This window comes from Argentina silus (genome assembly GCF_951799395.1).
Source record: "Argentina silus genome assembly, chromosome: 1".
Taxonomy (NCBI): Eukaryota; Metazoa; Chordata; class Actinopteri; order Argentiniformes; family Argentinidae; genus Argentina; species Argentina silus.
Genome location: NC_139655.1, coordinates 16,726,815 through 16,751,914, shown reverse-complemented (window position 1 = coordinate 16,751,914; position 25,100 = coordinate 16,726,815). Strand labels below are relative to the sequence as shown.

Genomic DNA, 25,100 nt, shown 5'->3' with positions numbered 1-25,100 from the left:
GTTTTTATTTGACGATATTTGTGTACATACAGTATTGGTTTCACCATTTAGAAATGACAACGCTTTTTATACATAGTCCCCCTATTTCAGGGCACCGAAAGTAATGGGACAATTGGCTTAACAGGTGTTTCTGGTCAGGTGTGCTCAGTCACATCATTTGTGTAGGCATAAGAAAGCTGTCAATGTCTAGTATTGATTCTAGGCTTTGTTTGCTTTTGGAGCTATTGGTATCTGTCAACAAGAGGACCAAAAAGGTGTCAATGAAAGTCAAGGAAGCCATTGTTAGGCTGAGAAATAAGAAGAAACATAGCCAAAACCTTAGGATTACCAAAGTCAACAGTTTGTAACATCATTAAAAAGAAAAAAAGCACTGGTGAGCTCAGCAATTGTAAACAGGCTGGTGAGCCAAGGAAGACTTCTACAGTGGATGACCAAAGAATGCTCACTATAGGTGTGAATGTGTCAGAGACTACCATCTGCAAAATGTCACCAGCCATACTGAGGCTTCACTGCAAGGTGCAAACCACTATTTATTCTCAAAAAGGATGGTCAAGTTACAGTTTGCTAAAAAGTACCTAAAAAGCCTGAAAAAGGTATTGTGGACAGATATGATCGCCAGAGTGATTGCAAGTGGAAAGGAGAAAAAAGGAACTGCCCACGATTTACAGAATACCACCTCTGTGAAACATGGTGGAGGGGGTGTTATGGTTTGGGCATGTATAGCTGGTACTAGAACTGGCTAACTGTATTGATGTTACTGCTGACAGCAGCAGCAGAATGTATTCTGAAGTGTACGGAAACATCTTGTCTGCTTGAGTACAAACAAATGCCTCCAAATTCATTGATTGGTGCTTCATCATACAGTAAGTAATTGACCTATAACATAGCAGCTAGGGAGTTTTTCAGGGCCAACATTTTCTGTGACACTGTGAAATTGTGGAACATATGCTGACCGTCCCTAAATATCACAGCCGTTTGAAAAGTGTGCCTCAAATTCTAGCTTGTTTTCTGTGGCCGTGGTATTGGCCCCCCATATTGCATCAGCTGGGGATCTGATTTTAATACACCAATGACGACCAAGTACAACTCTATCAAATAAACAAACAATATAATTTGTTTCCATTTTACATCCCTCCCATTTTAGCCAGCACTGATAGTGCACAATGACCGCTCCAGGCAGGTATGGATACAGTAACTGGCCATTTAGAACTGCAAAACAGAAATGCTGCGTAAATCCACATGAGACACTGTAGGCTGCTAAAGAATTGGTAAACATTGAACTTAGGAAAGAAGAACGACTCACAAGATGAACTGTCAATCAAAAATGCATGGTCACGCCCACACCAGCAGAGTGTGCATTTCACTGACAGGTGAAATAATGATTACAAATATTTATTGAGGACGTTTCTTACAACAACAAAAAAACCACATTGATTTTGAAGATACCCAGGGATGTTTTGAAATTAAGATTAGAACTATTACATGGCCCTTTAAACATTGCAGCTAGCGCTTCGTTACTGACTGTGTGTATTCTCACTTGTGTTTCTGGTGTCTGTTTTGGCCTGCCTTTGTCTGTGCTGAACAAGAGGCTTGTAGGTTTATTCACAACTACATTAGGAACAAGCTCAGGAGGATTTCCTCATTCATAGTTTCTCTCGCTCTCTTTTTCTCTCTCTCTCTTCCTCTCGGTTAGGGTTAGGGTTACGCATTCACACACACACACACACACACACACACACACACACACACACACACACGTCTAGACCGAAACACTTTCCTGGAAAGTCTAAAACAGGTTTTCTTCTAATCAGGTGGTGGCACAGATGGCTACAGTAGGTGTCCTCCCTATCTCTCCTCCCCTAAATGTGTTCCTATGTCTAGGATCTTTTACATTAAATGTTCAGCTGTGGCTGTCAGCCATTGGTAAGTCGAGCAGTCATGCATAGAGGCTTTTCTCTAGAGGAATGATGAGCTAACGTCTCGATCTGCCACAGGTCTGCACTTCAAGACGCTTTATCGGACACCTGTCGCCTCTGCCTCTTACAGTCCAACACAGAGCCTCGGTGATGGTGAGTACTGTACTTCAACTATTGTTTCATTTTCTTCCACTCTGGGGAATTAAAGTAGTTCTTCTACAGTATGTTATGATTCTGATTATACCTTTCCATACCAGTAAGTAGTTGAAAGAAGAGACATTTTGCATTTGATGCTGGTAATTCTTATTATGAAGTGAATATCAAAGATTTTAGCATTTGCAACCAGAAGTGTTCCATCATTTTTCATTGTGGAAATCCACCCATGAAATTCACACTGACATTGCCATAGGAAAAAAATAAGAAATTCTGCTGGCAGGGAGCTGACGACAGTGTCTGTCTCTTTCCTTTCCTTCCTCCAGAGGTGGAGCTCGGCCAGAGCGACATGGGCGCCCTGTCGGAGTGTCTACTCCGGTACCTGCAGGAGCTGCCATCCCCCCTAATCCCCCCCTGTGTTTACCCAGACCTGCAGGCTGCACTGCAGCAGGGCACGGGTACATGCCACATTTCACTCACCCCTGCTTGTGCAGAACCTATTCCCCCCATCTCCATCCTCAACAAACACGTGGTCTATAGAAAGTAACAGAATTGCATGAGCCCAAACTGATAAATTGTGTGCCAAGTAAATGGCGTGCCTTCCCCCCTTAGCTAAAATAATAGGCCTAGTGTGAAGTATTGAAGATGAGTTGGCTTAAGCATCCCAGAAATGCTGTAACTCATATACCCTGTTCCCTGGTGAGGTGAGGTCAGGTCTTGTGTGTGTGTGTGTGTCTGTGTGTGCGTGCTTTTGGGGTGGGGTGTTTTGACATGTATGGTTTGTATCCCACCCCTACCCCCACCCCACACACAGATAGGGCTGTGGAAGGGAGTGGCAAGGATCTGAGTCTGGTCCTGGAGAGGGCCATCTCTGTTCCACTGCACCAACGCTTCACTCAGCAGTACCTGCTCACACACCTGTGCAAGGTGGGCCAGGAGGCCCAGCACAACGGCTTGGATGCACACTCACTGGGGCAGGTCTTTGGACCACTGCTGATCCGGTCCAGCTCTACCACTGGGTGAGTGAGATGAAATACAGCACAGGTCCTGGAGGCCTGGAGTGTGTGCATGCTATTAGTCTGCCCAGCACATACTGTTTAATAACCTGATTAGTGCTGGGCTGGCATAAAAGTCTGCAGTTACACAAAGATAATACTGTTTCAATTCTGCATTCACATTAAAAACGTTAATAAACATTTGTTGTCAATCACCATCCATTCACTTTGCATATAAACTGGACATGACTGAGTCAGTGGTGTTGGTGATTGACAGGCTGACGATGGAGGAAGAGTTCCCTGCACTAGCACTGGAGAGGCTGCTGATGGAGAGGGCCATGGAACAGGAGCTCACTCCACCAGGTAGACAAATACAGACCTGCAGAATATGTGCAATCAAAATAATTACATACAACTAAGAATGTGTACAAATAGCCTACTGTACAGTGTTTTAGAATGTATCTGGAAAATAATGGATTGCATTATTTAGATATTTTATGTTCGGTTGACTTACAGTCTTAAAGTTACTGCTGTTCTAAGGATTAATGGCTAAACACATCAATGGATATACACATGAACTCTTCTCAACACATTAAAAGATAATCAAATCATCAAAGAAGATTTGACTTGTGTTTTAGGATCTCCCGCTTGTCCAAGCTTTTCCTAAGTAATGGGTCTCCCTGTCTTTTTGTGTTTGGGTGATAGTTTTACCAGCCAAGCCGTTCAAGGCCAAAGCTATAACCCCGGCCATCACTGAAATCAGCAGCATACTGAGTGATGCGGAGTGGTACTGGGGGGAGATCTCCAGGTAAAGAAACACTAATGTTAAAATGGCACTATCAAATCTGGGCAAATCGTACACCACAGCAGCAAAATAGTTACAAGTTCAGTATTTCTGTTCAGTGTTAGCACAAACCAAGAAGTGTGGGTATACATAGTGTGTGTGTGTGTGTGTGTGTGTGTGTGTGTGTGTGTGTATATGAGTATACAGATTCACAGTAACCATCCAGCCTCTAAATCTGCCTCTGTGTTCCAGAGAGGAAGTGAATGAGAAAATGAGAGATACACCGGACGGGACATTCATGGTCCGTGACGCATCAAGCAAGTTGAAAGGAGAGTACACACTGACCCTCAGGTGATTTACTCCTTGTCTTGATGTAAAGAATAGATGGTGGTATACATTATTGTTCACAAGAGTGTCCCTACAAGTGAGGAGTTGACTCTCTGATTGTTGAATGGAATGTTGTTATTTGCCTACTGTTCTTATTGGGATACTTGTCTTGTATATATGTTTGGAAAAGTACAACAGAGTTCCCCAAGCCTTATAGAATAATTTAAATTTAAAAGGAAGTAATAAATAATTTAAAACTGGTTTTAATTTAAAACAGCTTTTTAGAAAAACATTTTTCACCGCTCCACCATTTCTCCACCAATAGAAAAGGAGGAAACAACAAGCTGATAAAGATCTGCTACCGGGGAGGCCGGTATGGCTTCTCTGAGCCTCTCACCTTCGTCTCGGTATTGGAGCTCATCAACCACTACCGCCATGAGTCCCTGGCCCAGTACAACGCTAAACTTGACACCCGGCTCCTCTACCCTGTCTCCAAATACCAGCAGGTACAACACAACCTTGCAGTCATTACCATAGTCATAGACATAGTACAGTACATAGTACATAGTTGTGGAACATTTGGTTCCAACAAGGAGGAATATAAATTGCCAAACTTGTGCAATGTATCTATGACACTGCTCAAAATGCATCTCCAGCTGAATTTGTATTGTCACATTATTGCTATATGCTTATATGCCCTGCTACACCACGCGTGAAATCCATGTCCGTGAGACGAGTGTGATACAGAGTTAATGGAGTCCTATTGTAGTCAATGTTACCTGCTACATCAGCACATGTGTAAAGCGCACAGCTGCACGGCTCCTGTAGCAGCAGCATAAATTTACGTTTGGAGTCTATTTTTCTCTGATCCACGCTTTTTACGCTTAAAAACATATTCACTCAGATTCATAGTATGGTTATGTAATAGAAATATGATAATAGTGGTACATGCATACAATGGACTAAACCCAACCCAACTCACCAGGACTCATCATAAAACAACAAGTTCAACATCAGGAATCAATACATTTGAAGTTCCTTGCAGAAATCGATTTGGAGGGATATTTATTCTGCATCCAAGCGTGCAATGGTTCACATTTCTGGTGTAGCAGGTTAAATTAGTGCGCTGACTGGTACGTTCACATTTGCGCAGATTGCATCCAGGTGCACCTACGTAAGTGTCTGTTTTTATCCTCCCATTGACTATTGTGTTTGACTGCTCTTAGGAGCAGCTGGTGAAGGAGGACAGCATTGAGGCAGTGGGCGAGCAGCTGAAGGTGTACCATGAGCAGTACCAGGAGAAGAGCCGCGAGTATGATGTCCTCTACGAGGAGTACACACGCACCTCACAGGTATATGTACAGTTCTCCCTAGAGGGTCATCATTAGTACCCGCAGGAGAGAAGACAATTTTTTTTTACATATTTGGATGTCACTTTATTGACAAGCCTACATGTTCCCCTTTTGTGTCTCAGGAACTCCAGATGAAACGCACGGCTATAGAAGCCTTCAACGAGACCATCAAGATCTTTGAGGAGCAGTGCGAGACCCAGGAGCGATACAGCAAAGAGTCCATTGAGAAGTTCAGACGTGAGGGCAACGACAAGGAGATCCAGAAGTAAGCATAGTTCTCGTCTATAGTAAATGGTGTATTTCAACCACCAATGGTTTTTAAAATTATTACACACGAAGCATGTTTTTAAAACTGTGAAATTATTGATTCTTATTCACATATGACTGAAAGCACCCAAATCATTTCAAAGAAACCCTAGGGATCCAGAGTAGCTGGATTATCCAACTCCATGTCTACTAGTACTGACACAGAGTTGGTCTTCTTGACTCACCCATCATGCAGTTCGGAGTAACAAAGGGCACACTGATCAAGGCGAGCGCAATCAGCGCAGGTGTTTTCTCACCTGTCCGGACCGCACTTTTTCTCGATAGTAGAAGATGATGATATGATGTCACTCACCACGACTCGACACCTTTGCATTGGTGTCGTGACTACTAAGTTTCTCACTCAAAAATAAGCACTTGAATGAGCCTCCAAGCCAGAGCTCCAAGTGGGTAGAACTCGAGGTAGAAGGATGATTCCCGAGTTTACGAGTTGTGACGTTTTCTCACCTTTGTTGAGAAATGGCTGCCAAAATAATTTCAGTACAGTTTTATGTTATGTATGTTTGAGAAAGTAGTTCCCAGATGTCTTGAATGCAAATAAGGAGCACCAAAAGGAGAAGCTTTTTTAGGATGTCCATGTTGTGAACATTAGGAAATTGACGTGAGCTAGCTAGCTGCAATAATATTGGTTGAAGAGTTATTCCGACATCAGAAGCACTTGAACGTGCACATGTTGTATTTACGACATTACCAACGACTGGGAAGCTCTGAGTTTCTAGAATGCACCATCATTTCAATCAAACCAGGTACCATGTTTTAAAGGGGAAAGATTAGAGAACATTTTAAAGGAACACGACAGCCAATTTAATGACGACCAGACATTGCAGCCCAACCCGTGACAGTCACTGACGGTGATTATTTACAGAATATTTTCGTTAAACTAAATAAACATGCATCATGAACCAAGCTTTCCAGTGGCATGCGTTCATTCTTTCCCTACAGTAATAGCTGCTGTAACTAGCTAACTTGACTTGTTGCATCTGCTATGAAACCTAGCTGGCAAACGGTTACTAAAAGTTACTTTAAATGAGAATTGAAAGGTAAGATTAGCATTGTGTTCAAACAGTTAACTAGCAAGCCAGAAAGCCAACTACATGTTGGAACCAACAAGCTTACATTACCATATATTGACCTGAGATTACTAAAAACTCTGAACATACAATTCTACAGTGCTTGAGCTCCTCTTCTAGTTAACACGCGTTTGATGGCTTGCTAGCTATCGCTTATGGTTATAATGAATGGTTATCAATGAATTTTGTCCCTTGAAACTACCTAGCTGGGCTGTAAGTGGTTTGGGTGTGCATAAGTTCATGATAGCCAGAAGTTATCATATGGGGCTTACATAAGCAAGTCCAACTATTGTTCTTTGACATACTTACTTATTATTATTATTATTATTATTATTATTATTATTAGGAGACATTCTTCAGCAAGTACTTATTATTCCTTTTCAGAATTTTTCCACTGCTACTCCTCTTACAACTTTTAAGCTATTCACACCAATCCAACTTTACAATGTGCAGAAAGGTCTAACTCGTGTTGCTATGACTTTTGGTTCTGATACCTATTCAATTTTTCAGGATTTTGAAACTCGAACTCTTTCAACACGGAGGAATGTTGATTTAGGCCAACATTCTGTGAGCTCCATTGTTACTCTATTGTTACTGCAACTGCTATGGAACTTTCAGAACTTGAATAAAACCAACAGGAGCGGAACACATTCTGTGTGTGATATGATTACACAACAATGCACTCTATTGGCTACCAGTTCTACCCCACTGAAACCACTTTCAACCATTTAACCAAAGCCTCTTTAAAGGAAATCTGTTTACTTTGCTGCCATCTTGGAGACCCCTTTTTGGGCACCTTTTCTTTCAACAAGGATAACAACTTTTTAGACAGGTCGCCAATGGGAGTGCAGGACAAAAACTCACACCAAAATGATGTGTATTAGCTACTTTTCCTTTAGATTTTTCATATCACTGAAATGTGTAGAAACATTTTGTGCGGTCATTTAATCATTAAAAGTTGTAATGGCTTAAATATACTTTATTTGGCTCTGTCCAGGTGTTGCTAGGGAAACAGCATGAGACTCAATCCTAGCAACGCAAACCTAGCAACGACAACTGTCAGTAATGCTACTTTATAACTGCATGGTAATTGATCAGAAATGTATCCCCACATGGGATTACCGCCATCTTCCCTGTGTCTCGCAAAACCAATAGCAAATCCGTTCCATCTATCCATCTAACATTCTCATCTATCCATCTATCAATCCATTTGTCTATCTAACCTTCTCTCTTCTATCTATCTATCTATCTATCTATCTATCTATATATATATATATATACACACCACTTTAACCCACCAACTCTACCATTCTCAACCACTCAACTTCCTACCCACTCCACTGAACTACCCCAGGCTCATGCATAAGTAATGGGGCAGTGAGGCTTTTTTTTTTCTTTTGGCTCGACACTCCAAAAGTATGGATTTGAAATCAAACATTACTGTGAAATTACAACCCCTTTTATACATAGTCCCCCTATTTCAGGGTATCTTAATGTTATGGGACAATTAGCTTGACAGGTGTTTCTGGTAAGTCAGGTGTGTTCCATCACATCATTTGTGTAGGCATGAGAGAACTCTCAATGTCTAGCATTGATTGTAGGCTTTGCGTTTGCCTTTGGAGTCTCTGAATGAGTCAAAGACTACCATCCGCAGAATACATCATCAACCGAACTACAGAGGCTTCACTGCAAGGTGCAAACCACTAGTTATCCTCAAAAAGGATGGTCACTTACAATTTGCTAAAGTACCTAAAATGCTGCAGAGGTCTGAAAAAAAAGGTGTTGTTGACAGATAAGATGAATATTATCATGTAATCATGTGATTGCAAGTGGAAAGATTGGAGAAAAAAGGATATGTATATGTACAGCATACCACCTCATCTGTGAAAGATGGTGGAGGAGGTGTTAATGTTATGACATGTCTAGCTGCCACTAGAACTGGCTAACTTGCTTACTTGATGATGTAACTCCTGGCGGCAGCTGCAGAATGTGTTTTGAAGTGTGCAGAATTCATTGAATGGCCAAGTCAACCTTCAGATTTAAATCCAATTGAACATGCATTTCATTTCCTGATTTTATAAGATTTTAGGCAAAAAGACCTCAAAACAAACAACAACTGAAGATGGCTGTAGTACCGGCCTGGCAGAACATCATCATAGAAGACACCCAGTGTCTGGTGGGGTCAATGGGTCACAGACTTCAGGCAGTTATTGCATGCAAAGGATTGTCAACGAAATACTAAACATGAGTGCTTAATTTGGACATTTGATACATCTGCCCCATCACTTTTGAGTATCCTAAAACAGGGGGACTATGCAGAAAAAGTGTTGTAATTTCTGAATGGTAAAACCAATATGTACATAAATACCATCAAATGAATGCAGATAATCTACTTCTTTAACCTCAAAGTAATTGTTTGAATTGTTCAAATCCAAACATTTGGAGTGTCGTGCCAAAAGAAAGAAATTATTCACCGTCCCATTACTTACAGGGCACTGTTTCTAACCTTCTCCATCCATCCATCCAACCAATCATAATAAGACTCTCCACTTTCTTTCAACTACCCAGAAAATCTTCATCAACCCTTACTTTTTAAGCTATTAAGCTTTTTATAACTCCAAAAATCTATGTGATGAATGTGATGGAGACATGCAGTTTGGATCATTGGCTTTCTTATAGGATTGTCTACACAATGAACATTGGGGAAACCATTTGTTTTTGATTGGACACCCTATATAGGCTAGTGCCTGGCCATGCCTGTCTGTCAATAAATACACATTGCTTTTTGGTATGACACACCTTGCTTTTTGTGGAGGACTGATGAGGCAGAGCTGAGTGACATCAAATTAAGACTGCATCTTTATGCACGTCTGCCATTGGTAAGCATTGAACTTAGGAAAGAACGTGTATATACATGAAAAAACGACTCACAAGACGAGCTGTCAATCAAAAATGCACCGTACATTATTAGAACGATTACATGGCCCCTATTAAATTTGCACACATTGTAATGAACATGGATTAAATAATCATGGTAGGTGTAAACATTGTATACAATTATTCATTCCAAATGTAAAAACGATATAAAGCATTCGAATCACAGCTACAGAATTAAGTCTTTCACACTCCCAATTCAGGATCCAGAGCAACTCTGAGCGTCTAAAGTCGCGGGTGACGGAGATCCACGACAGCAAGAGGAAGCTGGAGCAGGACCTACGGCAGCAGGCCACCGACAACAGAGAGATCGACAAAAGGATGAACAGCCTGAAGCCTGATCTCATGCAACTCAGGAAGATCAGGGACCAGTATCTGGTGTAAGGACACATGTCCCCTTCTTCTCAATGACAGTTTTCACCTGACTACGCTAGGAAAGCAAATACGTCATTTGTTAAGCCTACATCGTATCATTATTAAAAGTCCCTTACCAATCTGTAAAAAGGATTGTTAATTTTGATGTTGTGTTATACTGGTTTCTAGTACGTCATTTTGTCAGTGTAAATGTATTTATTTATTTAATTTATACTTCGCTTCAGTAGGCTTTTTAGGTATCTGTACTTTACTTGAGTATTTATAAATCTGGCAACTTTTTGGGACGTGATTGGGAAATAGGCTACTATCCAGGATAGGAGAATATAATGTTCTTTCCCATGCCATCCTCTCTGAGTTGACTTCATGACTATGATGTGACAGAGATAGGCTTTGAATTGAATCAAATATATGACAATCTTAGATGTACAGTGGCAGCTCAAAGAGGCGTTCATTATTTTAAATAGGCTTAGGGGTATCCCCTGTATCTTTGATTGTAATGTTTTAATGTGAGCTATGCTCATAAAAATAAATACAGTTTATTATTAAGAAACTAAATAGAGTAAAACATTTGGAAAATGCTATGATATGATATGTAGGCCACGTTGCCCAGCCCTAACCTAATTTGAGACTTTAACTTAAATCGTATTAGCTTTTAGATATGGCAAAAATAATAATAAACAGGCCTTACTTTTACTTTTACTTTTGATACCTAAGTAAATTTAAAACCAGATGCTTTTGGACTTTTACTCAAGTAGCATTTCAATGAATGACTTTTACCTTTACTTGAGTAATTCTTTTAGCAAGGTATCTATACTTTTACCTAAGTATGACTTTCCATTTTACCATGTAGTGTGTGTTGCTCACAAATCTAATTTTCATACCACGTTTAAGCAGAATGGACCTCACCCCTGTGTTTCTGGTTCTGCAGGTGGTTGACACAAAAGGGGACAAGGCAGAAGAAGATCAACGAATGGCTGGGAATAAAGAATGAAGCTGAGGAGTATGTTTTTGGACTGATCTGATGAGCAGTTGGGATTTCATGTTTAAAGCTATATTTTTACAGTATATGTGCCCTTGCTGTTTCTAATAGCCCAAATCAGAAATGGTTGCCCTAGAATAGATCAAGTATGGGATAGATCACGTTTTGTTTTTTTTGTCTCCTGAAGGACTAATCAATAGTCTGACCATAGATAGACCATTTATTTCTATGGGTCTGACTCCCAGAAAGCTCACAGCACCACTATTTCCTCAGAATGTTTATAGCACCATGCACATTGTTGGACCAATAGAATTGAATGGATCTCAGCACAATATGACTGAAATGGTATTTCTAAATTGGTTTTCAGTGAAGGAATAAGCCCAGTAAGTAGTAACCCTCCTGTCTCTCCCTGTGTGTCCAGCTTCTACTCATTGGTGGAAGAGGATGAGGGGTCACCCCATCACAACGAGTGCACCTGGTATGTGGGCGACATCAAGCGCACGCAGGCAGAGGAGCTGCTGAGGGGAAAGTGTGATGGAACCTTCCTCATCCGAGAGAGCCAATCACAGAAGGGCTCCTACGCTTGCTCTGTGGTGTAAGTGTCAGTACATTTACATCATGTCATGTCGGTCAAACGGTTTATTTTGGTGAAGGGGATTTAACTGTAACACAGTTATTTTTCCTTGTTGTACACACATTGAGTCCCTACCTTTTGTTGTCATTACTGTAGGGATGTGCAAACATGTTATACTCATATCCATCAGTTAGTACATGATACTCTTAATCAGATAATATTTGTGATTGGACACCTGGGAGTGAGATTTAAATGCTTAAAATGCTGGAGCGGGTGGTTTAGAATGTCATTGAGCTGGGCAAGTCGGTCAGAGTTGTTCAAGTCGGTCAGGCGCTGACATATTGCGAGTGCCTGTTACTATTTCTCTAGTTGTTCCTTCCAGTTATTTTATGCATGGTTTATGAGAGTAGATACAATCATGTCATTAGGCACATAGTACACATCTCCAATTCATTTACACACAGCTAAACTGGCCAATGCAGTAATTGTTTTGAGATGGAAAGAAATCCTCTCCGATTACGGACAATATCTAAAAATGATTGTGTGATGATCGTATGTAAAATGCACAAAATCTGTAATGAGTTCATTTTGGCCAAGCACTTGGCACACCCCTACTGTAGTTATCATCTCACAAAGTACCATTGTACACACAACAATGTAATTAATAAAGAGGATACACCATGTTACCATAGTTACCCGTGTTTCAATGGAAATCTGTCCATTTCTGTCATTCGACCAATTGACCTGGTTTTATTCATCTAACAAGTTTTATCTCCTTGTCTCCAGTGTGGATGGGGATGCCAAGCACTGCGTAGTTTACAAGACGGCCACTGGCTATGGCTTCGCTGAGCCCTACAACCTGTACAGCTCCCTCACCGACCTGGTCCTCCACTACAAGCACGAGTCCCTGGTCCAACACAACGACCAGCTGAATGTAACCCTGGCCTACCCAGTCCTGGCCCTGGCCCAGACTCAGACCCAGACCCAGCAGCACCCCAGATGAGCAGCACAGCACAGCACAAAGACCCGAGCAGACGCGGCTCCTATAGCATGGCAAAAAGCACACTACGTTACAGTACCAACTGCATTAAACATGACAAAAAAAAACTATACGTGTTTGTAGATGAGAACATAAGCACACAGATATGATATAAGCTTCTGACCATAGTTAGAGGAGCAAGAGAGAGAATGAGGTCGAGGGGGATGGAGGAGGAAAATATATATATATATAAAATGAATGGCGCTTTTTTTGCCTCTGCTACCTCCGTCTAGACAACATCCCAAGCTGTCATCCCCAGTAAGGACTTGGCTAACATTGCTGCTCCGAACGCAACATATCACCGAGAGCTAAGAGACCTTGGAGCTGGGTTGTGGGCACTGGAGCCTGTTGGCAAAGCGGGGGTGGGGGAGGAGTTGGAGGAAGGTAACACCATCTTTTGAATACGTGTCGCTGGAAAGGGAGGGGGGGGTTGATGATTTTAACCATTAGGTTCTATTGAAAGCTTGCTTAAGTGCCATAGAGATAGCCTTGATTGACCACAAGCCTGTGTTGGAAAAGGAGTGGACTTGGGGTTTAGGCGAGGGGGATTAGGGGCATGAAAAAAAGATACAGCTTTAGAAATGTGTGTATATATTTTAAGAAAAGGTTATTTCCATGAAACTGCCGTGGATAGTGTTCTCTACAGGGCTCTCCTCCAGTTTGTTGTACGATATAAATTCTATGATATAAGGTTTGGTATAGCTGGTGTATTGTGAATATATTGATTATATTTACAATATATCGAGTATATATTGATGAATGCAGTTTTAAAGGGTTTCAGATTTCCCATCTGTTGAATCATGGATAGGGGAAAGACCTAACTGTTTTGTGTGGCTTTAGGCTTGTCTCTTATTTTGGCTTTTCACTTCTAGCGCTTTCTTTTATACTGTAGCCTGTAGCCATGGACTAAGTATTACTGTTAGTACTCTTTTAGATGTTTTTTTTTTTTTCTCTGCTACTATACTCACAGAGCATCAATCTAATTGATCTTAACTTAGGTACTGTATGGCTTCGTCTCTCTAGGCAGCCTGTCTGGTAAAATGTTTTCCTAAGCCTAATTTGTTGCAGTTACTCACGGTACTTCCTCTTGAGCTTGACTGTTGTTTATATTTGACACAAGCTTGATTCACAGAGCTGTAGAACATTGTTGTACAAAAAAACAGAAGACTATATAGAAAGCCGTTGTATGACCCATATATACAGTAACAGGCAGTGTGACTGTCACAGTCTAATTGCTGTATTTACTGTAGTTCACCATGCAAGAGAAAGCATTGAATGCTTTTCAACTCTGCGTCCCGGCAGGGGAATCTGCCAGAGGATGCACGGTATCCAGCTAACATGAGCCAAATGAAGGATGTCTTTTCATGTAGCAAAAAAAGAAAGAACCAATCCTTTTGACAGTAAGCATGACCATAGGGTCTGTGAGATTTTCTATAAGTACAGTATGCATGGAATCCTTCTTTTGGATAGTTTCTAGGCACGAGTGCTAGTACTTGTGCTGTTTTAAGTGTGTATGATGTTGTGTTTCACGCCTACAGTATATGCACACACAATAGTAAGTGGATAAGAATACATTTCGATTGACAGACACTCACTACCAAGAGTCCCTCCACATACTGTATACTGTTTTGTGTGGCTTCAGGGAATTGCTCTTCTGACTCTTTTCTATCCCTTCTGCATAGCACAGTTAAAATGTGTGAAAACATCACAGCTTCATCTTAAAAGTTGATTCTTGACTAAAAGTGGCATCATGTAATGAAACTGAGGAAATTGCAGATTATATATTGTGACTTGACTTAAGTGGATTTGCTTAAGAAAAAGCTGTCATTGAAACTTCCACAAACAGTAGATCCAGTTTGCCAAAAAAGTACAGTATGTTTGGTATTTTGTTTAACATGCATCATAATGTTGTAATGCAGTTATGTGTTCTTATTATGATAAAAGCATTGTTTTTCCCCATGATGTATAGTCATTGTTACTGTAATTGAATATCGGTACTCATGCAATTGATTTATTAGCTGGAGATGAAGGTATTTGGTGTTTACATAGAATTGGAAATTGGAAATAGAATATTTTCTGAAAGATTAGGCAAAAACCCTTTGGTGTTCAAAGTGTATTTTTGGTACAATTGTTGGTTAAAATGAAAAGTATCTATGATTAAACATGTTTTAAGGTATGGTGCTTTGCACAGTTCTTGGCCAGAGGAGTAGCCTGAGAATTAAACTAGAAGTGACATTGGTGCATCTGAGAGGGCTTTAAAGAGTTTAACAGGTTTCAAAAGTGCCTTCTGTCTGTGTTACTTAGCTCTTCCCTTGTTGTTGTCGTTTTCAGAGGAGCTTCTCTCCTGTAGATGGTGCCACCGCATACTGTGTGCTTTGTTTCAAGTACTTGCCAATTATCTTAAGTCAGAATTGTTAAATGAGGTGTGTGTGTGTGTGTGTGTGTGTGTGTGTGTAATGTTGGAGATTGATTTAATTGTGCTTCTCTTTTGTTACATAATTTCTAATAGGTGTTACATGGTTTTTTTTGCAATGGGCATGTAGCTTGGTGCTCTTACTTCAGGGAGCAAAGCAGTTTCCTTTGGAGTTTATCTGATACTTTATGAATAAAATCTAGAGTGGATAGAAATGTGAATACAGTAGCAGCCCAACACATATTTTAAGCCGAATCTTTGATAAGATCTCAAGTGAATGCATTCAGTATTTCTAACAGTTTTCACATCAATTCCCTGTGAATTCAATCAGTTTACCCATCTACTGACGCATTTATTTACAGACCGTCGGACCAACATTCTGTGAATGCACTTTTCCTGTTCCACACACCTTGTTGAGTGTGTAGGCCTCCAAAAATGATTGATTTATCCTAAACAGCATTAGTGAAGCTCAATAGGCCATGATAGTGTTTGTTTTAAACGTCTCATGCCCAGGCCGTTATATCTTTATCTTTTTTTTAATTTTTTTTTAATTTCATTTAAAGACACAGATAGTTGGTATCCCACTAAACAATCCATTTGGTGGAGGCATGATCAACTTCTCTTTCTCTGAAACAGTAGCAACAATATTCTAAACCTGTTTTGAAATTGACACAGGGGCTCATGTCCGTGATTGTTGTTTTTCATGATGTAATTGTTTTACTGTATATAAAACTGTGTTCCATATTTAGTTTGAGGTGCCCAAGCCCCACCATGACCCATTTCAAACCAAATGAAAGGGAAGCTAGCTAATATGCAATTGCATTTGGATGGTCCTTCTGTTCTGTACTGCTACTGTATATATGTCAGTGAGACTTCATATCACTTGGATTAACATAAGAAATTGCATAATTTGTCCAGTGTTTCAGTACTGTTTTGGTTGTCGTGCCCAGTGAGATTGGCTGGCGAAAGAGGGGTTGTTGACTTGGAGCAGAGTCTGGGCCGTACCTGAGACGCTGCTTAAACTCACTATATGAGTTGTCCTTACCCTATTATAGTGCAACAGCTTGTGTCAGAGCTTGTTAAAACACCCTATCAAAATTATCTAGGGAGTCTGATTTTTTACTATTGCTTATATTTGGTATATAATATCTCTAATATTGATATTATACTGACCATATCTTTTACTGAATAAAAGTAATGATCATTTAAGGTTTGAAGAATGAGAAGTATATTTTAAAGAAATGTATTGAAATATATTTAGACATTTTGTTTTGGATTATAGGATACAGATTTCAGAATTCAGATTAAATAATGCTGGAAACAAAGCAGAAACAGAATCTGGTGAAGTCATATCTTAGATGTGAACATGTATTTTTGACATGAACCACAGCAGTTTTGCATTAGTGGGAGGAAGAGACACCAATGTTCAATATGCAGTGAGCATAGTATTTCAAGAGTTTATTCCAAAATGCTATATATCCATTAGCCACAATTTTGGACAGGTTACACATTACCTACTCATTACAAATCTTCAAGAATATGATTATTATGTAAGCAAATAACTTAACATACATAGCTACTGTCCTTTCAAATGTATCACAAAGGGTTTTTATGTCATGACGACAATAATTTTATAGAAGAGAAAGTACATTTCTGAAAATGGTGGATATAATGTTTTGCAATGAATTTTCATTTTAAGATTATACAGTTGTGCTTATCTGATGGCAGAAGATTGTTTCCTTTGCCGGGTATGCTTTGCCCATGGGATGGGTTTATTTTCATTTATCATTTAAAAAAAATGTGCATTTCTCTAGCATTAACATGTCAATCTATTCTCAGTTTGGAGATTCTAGTTGTGTTTTTGGGAAGGGAGGCAATCTGAAAGTTCCACCAGGAGAGTTTTTGGAATAGTAGAAAGTAATGAATTTGGTTCTGCTTCAAAGCGGCAAAGTCATGGTTGAAACAAAGTCCCCCAAATACATTAGAAAACACATTGAGGAGAACTGGGGAGGTCTTTAAAAACACGATACCCAAAAACACTAGTTATGGCAAATTTCAACACTCCTTAAGTGAATTATAGACATCTGTACATGGAACAATAATGGCATTAGAAAGTGTTCCTTTATGGTGCCTGAGTAGGTTGTTTTTTTATGTGGCTTTTTAAAAAAGGCTGGTTGATGTGTCTGTCCAATTATTTGTTTTTCTTTGTTAATGATAACATAACATAAATCTATAAGAAATAAGCTAGCTTGAATATTTTCCTCCATACAGAAAATTACAAATGTTTACGATATCTAATTAACCAAATAGCAAGTATGTGTTTGAGAATCAATCTGTCTGTCCCTTAAAGTGACCCTGACAGATTGATTTGATTTATTTCTTTCCTCTGTCATTTTAAACTTGAAGATGTTATGACTGCTTGTTATTTTTGTTTTGATTTGTTTTTGTTTTGTTTTTTTACAAACAGTGCTCCCTCAATATGACAAAATAAGAATTGTTTACAATCTTTGACTTAGAACAAAATCAACAAAATAATTAATTGAATGACATCCAGGGCAGAAGCAGTAGACCTCTCCTCAATGGCTTATGTTCATTATCATTTGTCTTCTCTCCTTTACCTGCTGATTTCTTAATTTTTAGACTGAGCCTTGTGCACACAGGACTGAATCCCAATTTGTACGTAATTCACATTTATGAATTGCATGTAATACATTGATATCAAGTTTGGGCTCGGCCTGCAGTTTGCACCATTGATGATTTGGGAGGCTTTAGTTTTTAGAATTCCCTCTAAGTGTGAATGAGGAGAGATGCACACTAATGAAAATGTATGTGTAATGTTTGGGGTGAGTCAACTATTTAAATTAATTTGGAAATGTTGTGAATGTGAAGAGGTATGCATTTTTTGATTTTGCATTAAGTTATTCTGGTCACACTACACAGAGAAAAAATAATTGCTATGACTTCCTCTGTCATTCAAAGCAGATTTTTTAAATGTTTTGGTCTGTTAATTCTAATTTGTGAAATATGTTGACTCAGTTTAAAAGTACCCTTTCATTTACCTCTTACTGTCTTTAATCTAATCTTTGTAACCCATCAGTACAGTATACATTTAATCCTAAATGGCTGTTTATCATGTGACTGTCATAGAATGCAGGTCTAGCACAGCACATTTTCAAACCTTTTTTTTGCTTTGAAGAAAACAAAGAATGATTGTTATTGTAAGTGAGATGTGGTCTTTTTCAAAATGGTCAATGAAATGAATGGGATAGTCAGATAAAGCTTCTCTACACCAAAGTGCAATTGAACTCAGAGGGAGCACTGTTGGTTAACCAGTAGGAGTCTACTGGTTGTGGTGTGCACAATCCTTATATATGTAAGATGATTATTCTATCTCTCTTTCCCAGTCTGTCTTAATTCAGATGCAGCATTTCTTTATTTCTTCTGTGTACAGCTTGCTTTAGAGTTGTTTGTCTCAAACTGGTACTCTTACATTTGTACAGTTCTTTCTTTAGGTTGATGCAATGATTTTAAAAACAATAAAATATGTAAGAAAAAAAGGATGCTTCATTTTATATGTTGTCCTATATACAATACAGTGCCCTGCGTAAGTAATGGTACAGTGATGCATTTTTTCTTCTTTTGGCTCTATACTCCAAATATTTGGATTTGAAATCAATTTTCATCAACAATTACTATGGGGTTAAACATTCTTGGGGTATTTGTGTACATATTGGTTTCATCCTTTAGAAATGGATGTGTTTAGAAACACATTTTATACATAGTCCCAAGATTTACAGCATACCACCTCATCTGTGAAACATGGTGAAGGGGGTGTTATGGTTTGGGCATGCATGAGCCACGAGAACTAGCAAACTTGTCTTAATTGATGATGTAACTGCTGACGGCAGCAGCAGAATGTATTTTGAAGTGTACAGAAACATCTTGTCTGCTCAAGTACAAGCAAACGCCTCCAAATTCATTGGATGGGGTCAAAAAGTGGAAGGTTTCTTGACTGGCCAAGTCAGTCTTCAGATTTAAATCCAATTTAACATGAATTTAATTTCCTGATGGTATGATTTTAGGTAAAAAGACATCAAAACAAACAACTGAAGGTGACTGCAGTAGAGGCCTGGCAGAGCATCACCAGAGAATATACTGAGCATCTGGTGGAGTCAATGGGTCGCAGACTTCAGGCAGTTATTGCATGCAAAGGATTGTCGACCAAATACTGAACGTGAGTGCTTGATTTTGACATTATATGAATCTGTCCCATTACTTTAGGTGCCCTGAAACAGGGAGACTATGTATAAAAAGTGTTGTAATTTCTAAATGGTGAAACCAATATGTACACAAATACCATCAAATAAAAGCTGAGAATCTCTACTATATTTAACCTCATTGTAATTGTTTGATTTCTTTATATCTATATTTTGCATATAGAGCCAAAAGAAGAAACAATGCTTCACTGTCCCATTACTTATGCAGTGCACTGTCGGTCTAAGTGCAGTACAAAAATGCATGTTGAAACTACTGTGTTTTGTTTTCTTTAAACAAATAAACATGATCAAAGTAAATCCAGCTTGTTGTGCCACAACAATAATGGGGATTTCTATCAAATGTGTGTTATGCGGATGCTATCAATACCAGAGTGCTCCTATGGAGAAATTGTATGTTCAATTTGACATTGTAACTGAAATGGATTGGCCTCAACTCTACTGCTAGTTGGCTGCATTTCTCCTTAAGGGGAGAACACATTGCACAGTTAAGCAGGCCAGTCATAAACAGTCAGTGAGTCCAGAGATGGAGTCCAATTCATCTGTCAGACTGTCACAGGATCATAATAAACTCATCCTCCTGTCCTGTTTGTCACAAGATTACAGCTATACAGCTCACAAGATTACAGCTATAAAGAATCCCATGACAGTAGGTCTTTCACAAAGACTGTGGGTGATGATTTTTGCAGTTGTGTGCATTATCTATGACTGAGTAAGACCAGTCAGGTGGATTTTTTAAAAGAGGAACAAGGAACAGTCATCTTAAATAAAGGAAACTTACAAGATCTACAGACAGCAACTACATACAGTACTGCGCAGTGGCACAAGTGGCATGACAACCATAGTTCCTCAAATTGTGTTACCCAATGCTACAACAGAAATTAATGTTTATTCAGACTCAGACTTCCTCATTCTGATTAAATGGTGTTAGTGTGAAGGATTATTAGATTCTTTGGCATCTACAATAGTTCATGTGGCTATAGTTCGAACCTGGTTGGTATTCCACAGTAGGGTTGGGATCAAGTCAACTTCTCAATGCAATAACAATGTTCAATAAACTTTTACATTAAGGGAATCGGGAAGTCGAATTTACCTCAACCCTGCTCAAGTCAACTCGTTCTCCAGGGAGTACCCCATATTTCATTTCCATTGTCAACTGCCTGCGACAAATGGTTGTGTTATCTACATTTTTTGATAAATAGGCTACATATGATTTGCTAGAGTTAGTTTTAACAATTATGTAAAACATGTCAAGATCAGATACAAGTGCTGTGTTGCTTTTCTATGGTGCATCTCGTTACACTAATAATTTTCAAGACAATTCCAATTTTCAACACGTGATACATGTCACGCCGACGTTGATGTTGGACTTTGCCAGTGTTTAGTGACTCTAATGGTCACATGACTTTCATCCAATGATATTATCGCAAATCTTTTTACCAAGGAAGAGAGTCGTGAAAAAGGATTTGAATCACTAGATATTTGACATTTGCTGAATGACTTGCGGTATTTGTGTTCGAGAACTGTACGAAAGATGAAGGCAATTTTATTATTCACGATTTTAACAATCTGGTTCACTGTAGACAAATGCCATTGCACGTCTTGCTCATATGCACCATCGCAGTGGTGTAGCTCTTTGGACTCAGCTATCGAATGTGGGGTAAGAAGGCACTATGAATGTATTTGTTATTTCCCCCCGATCTTTTTCTGATAGTAGACAAAGTTGATGTCCTCGGAACATTTTGTGTTTTTACAATGGTAATTATTTTGTCACCCAAATCAGCACTTTCGGCAACTATTTGTTACACTTCAAAATATTGACGAAGTTGTCAAATGTTGAGACCCATTAAATCGATGTCTTGGGACAGTATTTCTTGCATAGATTTATCTTTCTTCTAAACCACACTAAAATAACTAGCTAATTATTTTTATTTTTCAAAACCATGGACACACACGCACACAGGGTCTATGGTCTAGAATTTCATTTGCAACAAGAATAACCTCATCTAAAATAACTGTTTAGAAAATAAACTCCTAACTCCTTTTCAAATTATAACAGGTTCTGAAGCAATGTCTGGAGGCCAATGCCACCAAGCCTAACCAGGACCAGTCAGTTCAGGTGGCCCTATACTATGAGAGTCTGTGCCCAGGCTGCAGATACTTCCTCACCAAGCAGCTCTTCCCCACATGGACCATGCTGCAGGAAATCATGAGTGTCACGCTGGTGCCCTATGGGAATGCACAAGTAAGATCTAAAGACATTGTTTGCTGTGTGCGGACAACACTGCTCTTCTAGGTTCAGCAGGTTGGAAATAATTATGCTCATCTCGTAATGCTTGACTATGCTTTTCAGTGAAGGTGTTGACAATTAATTATTTGAAATAATTGTCTTTGGTCTCTTACAACAGGAATCTTATGACGGGAAGAATTATCTTTTCACTTGCCAACATGGTGAGCAAGAGTGTCTTGGCAACATGATTGAGGTAGGATTTTCTTTTGAAGTGCTGGTGTACAGTAACTTGACATTGAACTGTTTGTTTGGTCCATCCTTTGAATTCTTGTCAAGTCAGGAACTACTGTAATTGGACATGGAATTACTGTGAAAAATAGAAATACTTAGATTCCCGTGTGTGTAATGTTGAATCTAAATTTGACTTAAAATCAAACTATATTAGGCCTAAATATTTATGATTGATCATTTTTGGTTTCTCCTCCTCAGACCTGCATATTGAACACTACAGACAGTGCAGCGTTTCAGATCATCTACTGCATGGAGTCCTCCAATGATGTGATTGGAGCAGCTCAGAGTGTGGGTGACTTTCTAAATCTAAATAACCATGTACATTATCTCAATATCTATATTTATATAGTTTTCTATCCATATCAAGTATCTATTATGTTATCATAAACATGTTAATACTTGCTAAAACAAATCTCTCTCTCTCTTTCTCTCTCTCTATATATATATATATATATATATATATATACACACACACAAACTATTTGATTATGATTATACTTTTGCAATAAAATAAAGTACAAAAACAGATATTGTACCCTCTTCACTTAAAGTTACATTCTAGCTTTTTTTGGCATTCATATTCAGACCACTCTCCTCTTTACAGTGTGTGGAGCTCTATTCCAAATCTGTCAAGTGGGACACCATCATGACTTGTGTGAAGGGAGACCAGGGCAATAGGCTGATGCATGAGAATGCACTGAAGACAGAAGCCCTGAAGCCTGCTCATACCTACGTGCCTTGGGTGACCATAAATGCGGTAAAAAAAAAAAAACATATATTCTTGATCGTTGTTTTCATTTTGATAATTTGACTTGTTGTCAAGTCACTACCTAGCCTTTTTATTAGCTTGAAAATCAGGGAACTTGTCTCATTGTAATCAGGGAACTTGTCTTTCAGGAGCACACAGAAGACCTTCAGAACAAAGCTATGTCTTCACTCTTCTCTCTGATCTGCAGCATGTACAAGGTAGACTACATTTCTGCAAAGATTAATGTCAAGCATTCTGTTATTTACATCATGACGTCAATTGACTTTACCTTCTTCTATTCATCTTCCCCCTGAATAGAGAACTAATCCACTGACAATGATTACAATGATTGTACTATAAAAGTTACTTTCCTCCCATCTTCACCTGAACAGTTATGTAGTCAGTAATATACCCTCTGAGTTGGGCACCCCTTGATGCCTTTCTCCACTAGAGTGTGCTCTGTGATACAAAAAAAAGTGTGTTGGGCTGCCGTGTGACTTTCATATCATTCTTCTAGGGGCCCAATAAGCCTGAAGCCTGCACAGGAGCTCTGATGAAACGACAAAGAAGTTATTGCCATAATGAGTGAACTATCAACTTGTCAACACCACCATACCATATGCCTTATACAGATTAGATTAGAATCAACTTTATTGTCATTGTGCAGAGTACAAGTACAGAGACAACAAAATACAGTACGTTCAATTACCAAATAGCCTATGGGTGGTAGAAATGATTTCTTACATTTGTTTAACTCAGTATCATTCAAATTGCATTCAGATTTTTAAGAGTATATGAACTGAATTAGCACATAATGTATCTTTTCAGAAACTAAGATGGTTATTTACTGTTTTACTATTCTATTGATGAGATGTGAGCTCTCAGATATCAATCTGTTTTTATAAAGGGATAAAATATTGCCAGTCTTTGTAAGGGATTATTAAATTAAAGTGCATTTTTTAAGAGGATATTGTGACAATTGAATCCTTTGTGCACTTTTTCACTGAAATTGATGGGACTTTATCTATTGCAATTGCAGATTACATACTGTACTGTACTGCATCTGTATATCTTACATTTAGACTGTGGGTAACATTTCAGTTTGCTATCATTTCTCTTTGATCGAATTTCTATGCCTGTTATTTTCTATAAATTATGTTCCATATGGCTACTGTACCTAATAGCTTATTATGTGCACTTCAAATAGTAGCCAATTAACCAAACAGTTGGTCCTAATAAAATGCCATAGGCTTTAGGTGTAGAGCCTGAATATTTAAATAAGGTCCCACCTAGAGAAAGTGGGCTTCCCCAGAGAAGGCTTCAATGGAGCCCATCCTCAAGCCTGAAATCAACTGTGCTGTCAGGAGGATCTTCTAAGAGACTCTGCAGTTACCCAGTCTGTCCTGCAAACACTCTACCCAGGACATCAGGAAGACTGACAAGCCTAAGGATCTTCTCTGCTAGTCCTCCTCACTCAGCCCCCAGGCAACCGGGAGCCTGGAAACCATCACCAATTGCTTCTCCAGAGCCTTGCAAGTCGGCCCTATTCCAAACCGATGTATATGCCTGCATATCAGTCATGTCAGTAAACTGGGGGCTTGTACAGTATACATAGCTGAGGTGTTCCATTCCCATCTAGCCCTTTTATCCCTTGTGTGGTGCAGCAGGAGGGAATTTATCTTTATCTAAAAAAACAGGCCTAGTTTAAAGTTACATGATATCACAATAACAAATCAGGTACACAAGGCCATTATGATAATTGCCATTGATTAATCAAATATCACAAGATTCACAAATGGCTATAAAGACATCTATCTCTTTTTCAAACGTGAACAATGTCCTGAGTGTGTGTGCTTTTGTTCTTCCTGGTTCTGGAATCGGGCTTCAACTTCAGATTGAATCAGCAGTAAATAAAAACATGACTCAGTTCTTGTCACAATTTTCTCCCCTCTGTTACTGTTTTATTTTGTTGTTTTTTTTAGGAAAAGAGTAGGCTGCAGAAAGAATGAAGGGGGGTGGGAGGGTTGCCATCAAGTCAAATGCCATCAACTCAAATGTAACTTTTTTGTTTTGTTGCAGACATTCATTCTCTCTGTCTTTGGTGTTGTTAATCAATTCTAGTTTGTAAATTTTTTCAGCACAATGGAATATTCATAGCAAGGGCAGGGTAGTCTAGGAAGATACCACTGCAAAACGGTAGGGGGAGCTGAGTCGTACTGTAGTGTTAGTCAGCATTGACAACAGTGGCTCCCAGTCTTGAAATACCTCTCATTGTGGTCATGTCTGGAGAGAAGATGTGCTTGCCTGTTGCAAGTGTGGTTT

The 25,100-nt window shown here is 39.1% G+C and overlaps 2 protein-coding genes across 2 annotated transcripts in view; both read left to right on the top strand.

Moving 5' to 3' along the window:
- The window catches only part of pik3r2 (phosphoinositide-3-kinase, regulatory subunit 2 (beta)), a 36,814-nt gene extending 18,032 nt beyond the window's left edge, over positions 1-18,782 (top strand). Inside the window, 14 exon segments of the mRNA XM_083671943.1 lie at positions 1,995-2,069; positions 2,396-2,527; positions 2,884-3,088; positions 3,342-3,427; positions 3,770-3,872; positions 4,101-4,199; positions 4,501-4,681; positions 5,402-5,527; positions 5,650-5,792; positions 10,059-10,235; positions 11,159-11,230; positions 11,631-11,804; positions 12,570-12,736; positions 12,739-18,782. Coding sequence (XP_083528069.1) covers positions 1,995-2,069; positions 2,396-2,527; positions 2,884-3,088; positions 3,342-3,427; positions 3,770-3,872; positions 4,101-4,199; positions 4,501-4,681; positions 5,402-5,527; positions 5,650-5,792; positions 10,059-10,235; positions 11,159-11,230; positions 11,631-11,804; positions 12,570-12,736; positions 12,739-12,932 — 1,934 coding nt within the window. The 3' untranslated portion in view covers positions 12,933-18,782.
- Positions 18,783-20,978: 2,196 nt separating this feature from the next.
- On the top strand, positions 20,979-23,746 carry LOC310811705 (gamma-interferon-inducible lysosomal thiol reductase-like). The gene is made up of 7 exons (XM_083679956.1): positions 20,979-21,169; positions 21,569-21,754; positions 21,918-21,992; positions 22,229-22,318; positions 22,635-22,787; positions 22,928-22,996; positions 23,296-23,746. Exons 1-7 carry the CDS (start codon positions 21,044-21,046, stop codon positions 23,365-23,367), a joined length of 771 nt encoding a protein of 256 aa, XP_083536082.1. The 5' UTR covers positions 20,979-21,043; the 3' UTR covers positions 23,368-23,746.
- Positions 23,747-25,100: the final 1,354 nt, after the last annotated feature.

Coding starts and splice junctions, on each gene's coding strand:
- LOC310811705 (XM_083679956.1), top strand. CDS start 21,044: ATGAAGGCAATTTTATTATTCACGATTTTAACAATCTGGTTCACTGTA. Junction 21,755..21,917: donor TGCCCTATGGGAATGCACAA/GTAAGATCTAAA, acceptor CTCTTACAACAG/GAATCTTATGACGGGAAGAA. Junction 22,788..22,927: donor CTTGGGTGACCATAAATGCG/GTAAAAAAAAAA, acceptor CTTGTCTTTCAG/GAGCACACAGAAGACCTTCA.